This window comes from Equus quagga, chromosome 11 (assembly GCF_021613505.1).
Source record: "Equus quagga isolate Etosha38 chromosome 11, UCLA_HA_Equagga_1.0, whole genome shotgun sequence".
In the NCBI taxonomy this organism is placed as follows: Eukaryota; Metazoa; Chordata; class Mammalia; order Perissodactyla; family Equidae; genus Equus; species Equus quagga.
Window position 1 is genome coordinate 58,963,263 of NC_060277.1, and position 13,083 is coordinate 58,976,345.

Sequence of the window (13,083 nt, forward strand, 5' to 3'; positions counted from 1 at the left end):
CTGTGCCGGCCGCACCCGGGGTCCCCGGGCCCTCCCCGCCGCCCTCAGTCGGCCCTCCGGCGCCGCACGCCCCCTCTCTACCGAGCCCCTCTCCGCCGGCCCGGCCCGGCCCGGCCGCAGCCCATTCTTCCTCCAAACTCCATAAGCCTCCTCCGCTCGCCTAGCCCAGCTCCCCGCCGCGCCCGACTCGCGCTGGGCGGCCGAGGAGAAGAGGCCGGGCGGCTGGGGCGGGTCCCGACGTGCCGGGCCCGCGACGCCTCTCGCCCGGCCGAGAAGCTGCCCCCGCGGCCGGCACCCTGAGAGCCCTCGGAAGCCCCCGGGCGACCAGGGCCCGGGAGGCCGGGGCAGCGGGCGCCGGGGCCTACTCACCAGGAGCAGGCGGGGCGTGGTAGCCGGCGCGCCCCGGGCCTGAGGAGCAGGACGCGGCCCCGGCGCGCGTCCCTACCCCGGGACCTCGCTCGGCGCGGCGAGCTGGGCGCTCACTCCAGCCGCCGCCGCTGCCGCCGCTGCTGCTTCGCCACCTTGGCCGCCATCTTGACTCAACCCCTCTCCCTCCCCCAGCCCCGGCGGCCGCGGCTAAGGCGGCTCCGGCGCCGGCTCCTCCTCCTTCCGGAGAGTTGGGAGACCGACTCCCTCCGCTGGCCGAGCGTGGCTCCTACCTCGGCCGAGTTTCCTGGGTGGCCTCGCGCCTGGTCCCCTCACGTCTGCCCTCGGCCTGGCGGCGGTCCCCTCCACCGGAGACGGGCCGGGGCGGCGCCGTGCCCGGCCGGACCCGGCGCGCTGCCATCGCCCACCCGGGCGCGGCGCCCGCCGCGAGCCGGCCGGCCCCCGCGCGCTAGTGGCCTTCCCCCGGGCGTGGGAAAGGGAAGGACGCAAGGCCATGCCGCGGGACCCGGGCTTCGGGGAGGGCAGCCGGGTCCCCACGTGCTGGGCGCCGGAGGGGTGCACGTCGACCCACCCAAGCTATTTCCCGGGGCTCCGTCTGTAATTCGCACCAAGACGTCACTGACATGCCGGGCAAAGCCGGTTTGTCCCTGATGTAGGTCCTTAGTCTAAAGTCACTTGTCAGAGGAGCCTGTGGCCCTCGCGACTACGAAGTGCACTCTCAGCCTTGCTCTTCTAGGAAAATGACTGGACGGTTTCTCGTAACTGCATGCTTTTCCTTTAGCGAAGCCGCCACTCCACATCCCAAAATGAGAAGGAAAACCAAGTAGGTGTATCATATAGATAAGGGGCTGTATAACTATAAAATTACGAGAAAGTCCCGGGTTTTAAGAAGTGAGTTACAAAATGGTGAACCGGAGAGAGCAGGGAACTCGTAATACTACAAGACGTGGGAGTTTACTGTGAAACACTGCCCTCTAAACCCACTGTACTGTAAGAAAAGACCAGGGCAAAAAAAGCTGGATGGCACCGAGGCACAAGACTTCGTAAATGCTGCATAAAGTGGACACAACTCGACAGAGAAGTGTCGGGAGGCATCCGTGTAAACCCCAACAGGAACCCCCTCAAGCCATTGGAGCAGGTCACAAGGACCAGCTTAAACTCGGAACTCAATTTCCGCGAGTGCAGTTTTCCCGCCGGAGCCAGGCTCAGCGGCAGCCTTCCCTATTGCGCAGGCGCAGTGCCAGTTACCGACCATGGAAGTGGTGGGTCTTTTGTGTTTGGCGGCGGCGGTCTTAGCTTGGGGCTTCCTATGGGTTTGGGACTCCTCGGAACGAATGAAGAGTCAGGAGCAGGCTGGCCTGCTGGGAGGCGGAAGCCGGAGCCTCCTGGTGATCGCGCACCCAGACGATGAAGCCATGTTCTTTGCTCCCACCGTGCTAGGCTTGGCCCGCCTGAGACACCAGGTGTCCCTTCTCTGCTTCTCTGCAGGTAGGAGGCGGTAGGCGGGGCGTTGGGAGCTGGGGCTGTGAGGGGATGTAGGTGCTAACCTAAGTCGACTTCTTCCCGAAGTGTTCTCTGACGTAGGCGGCTAAGTGAGCGCTACCCGGAAGGTGCCTTCTCTGGGCGCTTCACGGAATTTCGGTGGTCCTAGCCTGAGGACGGTAGCGGCAGCTCCCGGGGAGGGCTGGGGACGTCCGCACTCTGCCTCCTCTACTCTCTGCTAGCAGCATTGAGGAGCACAAGCGAGCTGCTCACATTTGGTCTGGATTTCCGTTGGAAACTGCGGCTGGACTCATTATTCTGTGGGACCTTTGTATTTGGAGAAGGACCAAGAATAATGATCTTACCATGGTCTACCAAACAGAATCTGTGCTGTATCGTGCCTGCTCAACCCTTAAAGTTTTACTTCTAACGATAGGAAAGGACCTTCCTGCTGCTTTTGAAATCCATTTTGTGCTGCAACGATGCGTGTCAAATTAAAGAGACAGACTCAGATCATTAGACTAAAAAGTGATTATAGGTAGTTTTAGAGTTCAACTCCACCCAGCTTTCAGTGAAGGGGCCTTTCAAAGAATAAGTCCTCCCAGAGAAGATAAGATGAGAAAACAAAAATTGACCGTGATACTGTATAATGTTAATAATTGCACAACTGTATAAATGAAGTAATTAAATTGTACTTATACAAGGGGAGAATTCTATGGTATGTAAAATTATACTTCAATAAAGCTGTTTTTACAAATGCCCATGACCTCTTTTCCCATTTGGTTGTGTCGTTCCACTTCTTTTTCTATACAGATTTTTCACAGAAATCATATTTTGTACAATTTTTTATTTTTTTCACTTAACATTATTTTTTTCATTTATTTAGCAAATATTTATTTAAAATTTATGTGCACTGCACACCTATTAGAATGACCCAAATCCGGAACAGTGACAACACCAAATCCTGGTGAGGATACGGAGCAACAGAAACTCTCATTGGTAGTGAGAATACAAAATGATACAGCCACTTTGAAAGGCAGGCAGTTTGGCAGTTTCTTAAAAAACTAGACATACTCCTACCATACATCCAGCCATCACATTCCTTGGTAATTACCCAAAGGAGTTGAAAACTTATATGCACATAGAAACCTGCGCACACCTGTTTACAGCAGTTTTCTGCATAATTGACGAAACTTGGAAGCAAGCAATTCAGTAGGTGAATGGATAAATTGTGGTATATCTAGCTAATGGAATATTATTAAATGCTAAAAAAATGAGCTATCAAGCCATGAAAAGGCATAGAGGAACTTTAAATACATATTACTAAGTGGAAGAAGCCATTCTGAAAGGCTGCACACTGTATGGTTCCAGCTATACGACATTCTGGAAAAGGCACAACTGTGGAAATAGTAAAAAGATCAGGGGAAGGGGGTGGGAGAGGAATGAATAGGTGGAACACAGGATTTTTAGGGCAGTGAAAATATTCTATCGTATTATAATGATGAATACATGTCATTATACATTTGTCCAAACCCATAGCATGTATAACACTGAGAGTGAATCCTAATGTCACCTATAGCTTTTGAGTTGTTATATAGGTTTGGGTGTCAATGTTGGTTCATCAAGTGTAACAAACATACCATTCTGGTGGGGGATGTTGATAATGGGGAAGGCTGTGCATGTATGGGCGCAGGAAGTATATGAGAAATCTCTGTACCTTTCCCTCAATTTTGCTGTCAATATAAAACTGCTTTTAAAAAAGTCTTAATAAAAAAGACTTAATTAAGAAAGTATATATGGTAGGCCTTATTCTATGCCCTGAGGATTAAACATTAAAAACGGGGGCCAGCCCGGTCTCCTAGTGGTTAAGGTCAACACACTCTGCTTCAGTGGCCCAGGCCTGGTTCTCTGGCCCGGACCTACACCACTGATCCATCAGTACCCATGCTGTGACAGTGGCTCACGTACAAAATAGAGGAAGATTGGCAACAGATGTTAATTCAGGGGGGATCTTCCTTAGCTAAAAAATACAAAAACAATAAAAACAAGCAAGGTAAGGACTGTGTACTTGTGAAACTTCTAATTTAAACATTTGCCCATGTTAATAAGAATTTAATATATAGCCTTTTAAGTGATTTCATAGAGATAAACCTTAATTTAGTTCATCATCCTTTATGTATATTTAGTGGCTTTTTTCCAGTTTATCTCTATTACAAATAACAGTGAACATCTATGTATTTCATATTATGTCATTAGGACTGATTTCTAAAATTGGCTCTTTTAAAGCTTTGCATGCATATTGCAGTTCCCAAAAACATACCAATTTACACTCGCTGACAGAGTATCTGTCTTAATAAAGCGCTATCTCTAGCATTGATTAATGCTTTTAGTGACATTTCTTGATTTAATATTATTTTTTTCCTTTAAAATCCTTTGTTGCCACTCATCTTAAACCATTTTTCATATATATTGCAAATTTGGATCTAAGCACTTCTCAGTCTGCCCTATTAAGGATATTAATTGTAAACAGATGCAAGTAATAGCCTTGTGTTTTTTTTGTTTGCTTTTTATTTTACCTATATTTTATACTACAACTGTGGGAGTCAAATTATAAGCAAGTTTGTTTCAAGATCTGCAAGAGAAACCTGGATTTTATTTGCAAAGTATTATAGCTGCAGGAAATTCTTTAATAAGTTTTTCCTTATTTTTCAGTAGGTTGCAATCAGAAATCAAAATTGTTTTCAAATAAAAAATATAAAGCATGCCCTTGTCGCATATTAAACACTCAGTACCTTTATTGTTGTGTTTCATTATTTCTTCTGAATCCAACTTGCTGTTTAAATTGTTCTCTCTTGTAATTCTTAAAGTTACTTTTAAAATCCCCAACTCAATCAAAAATGTATGCATTAAATATTCCCCACACTCCTGACTTCACATTCTAACATGAAAAACGGGAAGCTAATAATTGGTAATATAATATAATGAAAGCTGTAATTGTGTAGTGGAGGAAGTACTATGTACACAAAATGGAGAAAAGCGTGAATTCTCTTTTTGGGGGTTCGGATTAAGGAAACTTCTCCGAAGAGATTTTCTTTTGAGCTGGGCTTTAAAAATAGCAGTTGGTAAAAAAGTGCACATATCCTTTGACCTAACAGTTTCATGTCTAGTAATTCATCCTACAGATATATTTGCAAGTGAGTAAAATGACATATGGATAAAAAAAATAGGAGTAGGAATATAGGAAGTGGGGCAAGTCATTCTAGACATTAGTTAAAGCGTCAGTAAGTCTTGGACTTTATGAATAATTCATTCTAACTACATCTCCAGTTTTAAGGGGCAGGGAGAAGCATGAAAAAATATATATATTTTGTTATTGGTGGCTCATTTAATCCTTTCAGCAATCCCATGATAGGCACTATTAAATATATAATTTGCTATTGCCATTTTACAAATATGGAAACTGAATCACAAAGAAGTTAAGTAACTTGACCAAAGTGACCAGCTAGAATGTAGAGAAGCCAGGTCCCTGTGGCTCTGCCCTTTCTCAACAATTACACCCAATCTGCCTCCCAGATTGCCTTGTATGCTAAGTCAGTTAAGGAAATACCTATTTTGATCCCCAGGGTATGTTCCAAGAAGCACTAGTTCATCAAGCTGATATTTAAAAAAAATGCCTTGGCCTGACAAGTTTGGGGATATTAGCCAGATATGCTATCTCCCATTTAGAGGTTCACAGTCTTTATTAGAATATCAATATCTTTGGGAAGTCTTGCAGTAAAAAATCCTATTTAACTTTGTTTAGTCCAGCACTTCTCCAATTTATGTAACCACTGAAATACCTGTTAGTATCATATGAGAGAAAGCTATCGTAGATAGGAGGGTATTATTGAGTACATTTGGTGGAGAATTAACACAACCAGTTCTGTGTTTTAGAAAGCTCATTCTAGTGGCAATAAGGAGAATCATTTGGAGGGAAAGATTGGAGTCAGGAAAACCAATTCAGCCCCTCCTTTCCCCTCCAGACTGCGCTGCCACCTCTCACATATCAGACTTCCGTGTATTTCTCACCTATACACTCTTCTTTCAGTCAGTTTGACGAGCCTGTGCCAGCTATCATGCTGTCTTAATTACTACGGGTTTTATAGCACTAGTATCTGGTGTGGCCAGCCCTCTGATTTGTTGTTCTTCAGGGTGTGTTTGCTGTTTTTGAGCTTTGGAAGAGCAAATACATTCAGAAATAGTTAAGGAAAAAGCTTGCTGGCATTTTTATTGGAATTTCACTGACTTTATTAATCAATACAGGTAAAATTGACATATTTACAATATATAGTTTTTCCATCTATGATTTTATGGTGTCTCCTCATTTATATTGGCCTTCTTTAATGTCTTAATATCTTTATAACAAAAGTCTTATGTGTGTTGAGATGGTTAGTAATATCCTTTGATCTGTTTCTCATATTAAGAGGTTCTTTTTGCAAATATTATAGTCTCTTGTTACTTTCTCATAGTTGATATTCTTTTTTATTTGTTTAAATATATTAAACTCTTAGATCTGCTCTGATAATTACAGTTTCTGTAGTCTGTGTGTCTGATTCTGCTCTTTGAGTAACTCATTTTATGTGACTTGTTTCCATGTGTATTTTGTGGGGTTTTTTGTAAGCACATGTTTCTTGGAACCATATTTGCAGTATTTTAATGATTTACTCTTGCTTCAGCCAAGCAGCAAAGGGCACTACCCATCACAGATAGCTCTAAACTAAAATTTGAGATTTGAGATTTTTCAAGCCACAGGGGTAGTGCAAATTAAGGGTTCAAGCCCAAGTGCATTAGTTGTCTAGTGCTGTGTAACAAATTCTCTCAAAACATAGTGTCTTAAAACAATAATAATACTTTATCCTCTTATGGTTTCAGACAGCACAGTTGTCTATGCCCCACGACACAGGTTGTCTATACCTCAGCTGGAGAACCCTAAGCCTGGGGACTGGAATCACCGGACTTAGCTAGAAATGTCAACCAGAACAGCCGCAAATGTTAAATCCATGTAGCTTGGGCTGCCTCACAGCGTAGTGCTGGGCAAGTATCCTGAGAGAAAGCCTGTGCTAGGGTTAGCCACGTGCCTTCTGTGGACTAGCCTTGGAAATCACACAGTATCGCTTTCACTGCATTCTGTTTGTCAAGGCAGGCACAAGCTACATGCAGGTTCAAGGAGAGAAATGGACTCCATCTCTTTCTAGGAAGGAGCAAGGTTCTAGAACTACATGTGGAACTAGAAATATTGCTGAAGCTGTTTTTGGAAAATACGACGTGCCACACCAAGCGAAGGTGAATGTGTAGTTAACAATTCTTAGGAAGTGACATTTTTATTTTCCTTTCACTAGAACCAAGTCTGAGGCAGAGATGTAGCCCAACTTCTCTGTTTAGGGTGCTTTTTTTCTACCTACTGTACCTACCTACTGTAGTTATTGCCTTTTGAAGGTCCTCTGTTTGTGTGGAGGTCTCCTTATTTGTGCCCGAGCTTTATCTCCTCCTGCCCTGACTTTAGGCTGGCAGGCATAGGCAGACACTCTCAAGGCACCCTGGCTTCAGCTCCACCCTACCTGTCTGGATTCGTGCTTACATATTGTTTCAGACCTCCAAAGAGAGCCCTTGTTTTCCTGCTAGTTCAGCCGTACGTTTCACATGTTCAGGTATTCTATGCTAAGAGGGTTTCTCCAGACATCTGATTCACCGTATTTCCTAAAACAGAACTTAATCAGGTTATTTTTAATATTGCTCTTTAATCATGAATAATTCTTCAAAGTTTTCCTTATTGACACACACCTTTAAATCCAGCTCAAAATTATTAGTCTCATCTGTCTCACACTATTCTTTCTGGTTAATACATTTGAGATTTCTAAAAAAATACCTTTTTTTTTCTTTTTGAGGAAGATTAGCCCTGAGCTAACATCTGCTGCCAATCCTCCTCTTTTTGCTGAGGAAGACTGGCCCTGAGCTAACATCCGTGCCCATCTTCCTCTACTTTATATGTGGGACGCCTACCATAGCATGGCTTGCCGAGTACTGGTGCCATGCCCGAAACCAGGATCTGAACTGGCAAACCCTGGGCTGCCGAAGTAGAACGTGCGAACTTAACTGCTGCGTCGCTGGGCCAGCCCCTAAAAAAATATCTTACGTATTGACTGTATTGACTGCATCCTAGTAAGAATGGACTAAATTAGTAACATTTAAAAATGTGAATTATGTTTCTTTAAGGGAGTTATAGAAGCTTTAGAACATGACTCAAAGGTTACATATCTCTGGTGCTATTTTGTAAATATATATATAAATACTTAGGTACTTTTCTCTAAGGTTTAGGTTGATAGGATTTCCATATGATCGTGCCAACCAAAGAGTACATAGGCATCCATGGACTAACTGAAAACAATGCCTATTTATAAATATTGATGCTGATGTGTTCACTGGCAAGTTAACTATTTGTAAGAGTTTTGTGTATTTCTAAGTATGTATTTACTTACTTTTTTTATAATTAAGCTTAGAATTTATATGCCAGGTAACTTTATACACACCCCTATTTTGAACCTAACATGATGTATAAGTGTTTGTAAAAATATTTGTCTTGGGGCTGCCCAGGTAGTGTAGTGGGTAAGATCACATGCTCTGCTTCAATGGCTTGGGGTTCACGGGTTCGGATCCCAGCGGGGACCTACACATACTACTCTTCAAGCCATGCTGTGGTAGTGTCCCACACACAAAATAAAGGAAAATTGGCGCAGATGATAGTTCAGTGACAGTCTTCCTCGAGCAGAAAGAGGAAGATTGGCAACAGATCTTAGCTCAGGGCCAATCTTTCTGCCCCTAAAAAAGAAAGTTTTTTGTCTTGCTGAGTATTGACTTAATTGAAGAATGTTACATGCTTTTCAGAGCTTTTGTTTATTTAATGAGTTAGAGTTTTAAGAGTAAAAATAAAGGACTTTCTTAAACTATGAGAAACCATGCAAGAAATGCTAATAAATCTTAGGGAAGAGATCATGTCAGAAACCAAAGAGAAATTCCCCAGTGACAAAGACTGTGACTAGTGAAAAGGAAAGATGCAAGTGTGAAAAAGAAAGAAAACGTGAGGACTAACCTGATGAAGTATAGAATGGGAATAATCAACAAAATATAATGTATTTTAAAGAGCTTCGTATTGGAGATACTTGTTATAACTGCTCATTGCAATGACTTGGACACTGTTCTCATGCAGTGCATACTTCTCATTCCATCTGATACAAATATGTCTGTCATTTCAGAAAAAGACAGTTACCCATATGTTTGGCCTTGTTAATGACCACCTGTAAGTCACAGATCAGAGAAACTAATGGAAAGTAGTGTTTCCATTAGTAAAGGTCACTATTAATGTGCTCCTTTTGGGAATAATGAAAAAAATACAGGTCTTACAAGTATGGATATATTGGTTGATAATAGCATATGGCAGTGTTTCTTTTCTTTTTTTTTTCTGGTGAGGAAGATTGGCCCTGAGTGAACATCTGTTGCCAATCTTCCTCTATTTTTTTTTCTTCCCAAAGCCCCAGTACATAGTTGTATATCCTAGTTGCAGGTCATTCTAGTTCTATGTGGGATGCCACCAAAGCATGACTTGATGAGTGGTGCTAGGTCCACACCCAAGATCTGAACCAGCAAACCCCAGGCTGCTGAAGCAGAGCATGCAAACCTGACCACTCTGCCATGGGGCCGGCTCCATGGCAGTCTTCCTGGATCTTGGCTGCATAGGTACATGCTCAGTATTTTTTAAGAATTGTTTATTTTAATGATCTTTTAAAAAATTGTTTTACCAATTTTAAAGATATAATTTCTGTTTTACAGTAATAACTCATAAGTGAAAGATACTTATTCAATGCAAATCTAATTTCTTTTTTATATTTTTTATTGTGATAAAATAGGCATAAGATGAAATTTACATTTTAACTGTTTTTAAGTATTCAATTCAGTAAGTGACCTTAAGTACATTCACAATGTTATGTAACCATCACCATTATCTATTTCCAGAACTTTTTCATCATCCCGTGCAGAAATCCCACCTATTAGGCAATAACTCCCTATTCATTCGTCCTCCCAGCCCCTGGGATCCACTGCTATACTTTCTGTCTATAAATTTGACTATTCTAGGTACTTCATATAAATGAAGTCATACAATAATTGTCCATTTATGTTTCATATTTTAATTAATATAATGTTTTCAAAGTTCATCTATGTTGTAGCATGTACCAGAACTTCATTCCTTTTTAAAGCTGAATAATACCCGCATTGTATATACCACATTTTGTTCATCCACCCATCTATTTTTGGATGCTTGGATTGTTTCCGTTTTTTGGCTACTGTGAATTATGCTGCTATGAACATGGGTATACAAGTATCCATTTGAATCCCTGTTTTCGGTTCTTTTGAGTATACACCTAGGAGAGAATTGCTGAGTTATATGGTAACTCTATGTTTAATTTTTGAGGAATCACCAAACTGTTTTCCACAGCAGCTGCACCATTTTACGTTCCTAGCAGTAAGGTACAAGGGTTCCAGTTTCTCCACATCCTTGCCCTACACTTGTAATTTTCCATTTGTTTGTTTTTTGTTTTTTACTATAGCCATCCTAGGAGGTGTGAAATGACATATTGTGGTTTTGTCTTGCATTTCCCTAATGACTAATGATATTTAGCATCTTTTCATGTGCTTATTGGCCATCTGTCTGTCTTTGGAGAAATGTCTATTCAAGTCCTTTTACCCATTTTTTTAATTCTGGCTTCATTTTAAGTCATGATTTCTCCAACTGGGTTCTCTGGACACATTCTAATGAAAGAGTGTCCAGCTTTCTTGATTCAGCTTCCTTTTATCTTCTCCAGTAACGCTGCTTGCTTCTTTTCTCTCTCCAACTTGGAATTGGTAGTTACTTCTTGCTGTTGCCAATCTCTGGATCTCTTCACTGTTCCCAGTTTGGCCCTCAAATCCTCCATCAGTTATGTATCAGATTCTTTGCATAAATTCTTATTGATGTAAATATTTGATATGGTTTCTGTTTTCCTGGATATACCCTAACTGGTACAGAACCTAAACTCCCCCGTTTTATAGTTGGGGAAAATGTTAACCTTTTATTCTTCCAAGTACATTTTAGAATTAGCTTGGTCATGTTCAAGGAAAAACCTTGCTGTCATTCCTGAAACCCAGGAACTTAAGGAATTTCTTCAGCTGCATGAAGTTCATAAAAGGCTAGGTATTAGCACCATGATGCCTTGATTCCCAATCCACTTCTCATTCTGACAAATTAAAACTTTCAAGATGGGGAACTGGGTAACGGAGTGGGAGAGAGGCTTTTTTTTTTTTTTTTTTTTTTTGCTATAAATGGCTTTGTTCCTTTTGATTTTTGTGGGGTTTTTTGAGGAAGATTAGCCCTGAGCTAACATCTGCTGCCAATCCTCCTCTTTTTGCTGAGGAAGACTGGCCCTGAGCTAACATCTGTGCCCATCTTCCTCTACTTTATATGTGGGACTCCTGCCACAGCATGGCCTGCCAAGCCATGCCATGTCCGCACCCAGGATCTGAACCGGCAAACCCTGGGCCGCTGAAGCAGAATGTGCACACTTAACCACTGCGCCACCAGGCCGGCCCAAGATTTTTAACCATGTAAATCTTTTATCTATTTAGAATAAATAAATTAAAAAATTTTTTAAGTAAAGTAAAATTTCTACCTTTAAACATTGTGGTGTACAAATTTGGGCCTTTACAAAGTGGCTTTAATTTCTATTAAATGTCATTGTGATTGCTAGTTATTACTGAGAAGTGTAAGTTATCAGAAGATGGAAGACTTCATTAAGCATACAATTATGCATGAGCTTTTATACACACACATACTGTAGTTCTATAAAAATAAATCTACAGTAATCTCATTTTCTGTTTTCTAGAATAAAGATCTCTAAACTTTTTTTGGTCACATTTTCCTGTTGGTAAAAAATTTTGAGCATATACTCCTGTTATATGTATCTTTATTTGTAATTGTATTAAGTACATGGACCACTGAACTATTATCAACTAACCATTATAAAACATTCATAAAAATTGACTTTTATAAAGGACTAGATAAAAAAATTAAGAGGGAAAATTCTAAGACTTTTCTTCCACCCCAATAGATTATCTTGTGTTTTTCTTTCTTTTCTTTTTGTTTTTTTTGGGGGGTGGGGGAGTGAGGAAGATTGGCCCTGAGCCAACATCTGTTGCCAATCTTCCTCTTTTTGCTTGAGGAAGATTGTCCCTGAGCCAATCTGTGCCAGTCTTCCTCTATTTTGTATGTGACACCCCACCACAGCATGGCTTGACAAGTGGTGTGTAGGTCCATGCCCAAGATCCAAACCTGCAAACCCCAGGCCACCAAAGCAGAGTACATGAACTTAACCACCACGCCACCAGGCCAGCCGCAGATTATCTTGTATATCCCAGGGTGTGCCCACCCTACTTGGACACCATTCTAGAGTGTGTCAGTTAAGAGCTGCTGAAGAATCTCAGTCATTTATTCTGTTGAGGTGGCTACATATTCACCAAACTTAGTAAAAATATTTAAAATTATCTCTGCCTTTGACTCCCTAACTTATTTCAAATTCCTTAATTACACAAAGCAATAAAGCTGGCTCCATAAACACATTAGCCTCAATTCTAAGCAGTTTCTCACAACCATAGTCATGAAGTTGATACCCTGTGAACTTAAGAATTGCATCACTAATGTACAGTAGAGTCTTTATCACCAAAGATCAAGTATCTTTGGAACAAAGTGGGAGATAGTACATGTATGGATTTGAGAGGAACCTAAAATATGATGTCCATCACAAAATCGACTACAGTTTCTATCTGACTTTGAAAAAAGAAGATAACTCAAAAAGTTGTGATGAGGACAATGCAAAATTAAATCTGTTATCTGGAGTCTTTTTACAGTTAGTCCCTTTGTTGAATACAGTGTAATGACTGTCTCCTGTCTGGGTTCAAACAGTTCCGAACTAGTACCCCTGCCAAAGTTGAAAGGTTTCACGTGAGAGTTTTTCTCTGAGTTAGTTATCTGGAACAGGAAGCGAGCCTCTTTTTCCACCCTTCATGAGTGCATGCAGTGTGCTGGGCACCAGGATGACACAAAGTTGAATAAGACCATGACTTTCAAGGTCAATGACATTTAGAAATTAA

At 41.8% G+C, this 13,083-nt stretch overlaps 2 protein-coding genes across 15 annotated transcripts in view; one reads left to right on the top strand and one right to left on the bottom strand.

Moving 5' to 3' along the window:
- NCOR1 (nuclear receptor corepressor 1) overlaps nt 1-541 on the bottom strand; it is a 154,478-nt gene extending 153,937 nt beyond the window's left edge. For all 14 annotated transcript variants that reach the window (XM_046675479.1, XM_046675478.1, XM_046675481.1 and 11 more), the window contains exon 1: nt 370-541. The gene's annotated coding sequence lies outside the window, so the exon portion shown is untranslated. The remainder of the gene's footprint in view (nt 1-369) is intronic.
- A 1,018-nt stretch (nt 542-1,559) lies between these two features.
- Nucleotides 1,560-13,083, top strand: part of PIGL (phosphatidylinositol glycan anchor biosynthesis class L) — an 84,509-nt gene continuing 72,985 nt past the window's right edge. Inside the window, exon 1 of the mRNA XM_046675485.1 lies at nt 1,560-1,875. Within this exon, the coding sequence (XP_046531441.1) occupies nt 1,641-1,875 (235 nt within the window). The 5' untranslated portion in view covers nt 1,560-1,640. The remainder of the gene's footprint in view (nt 1,876-13,083) is intronic.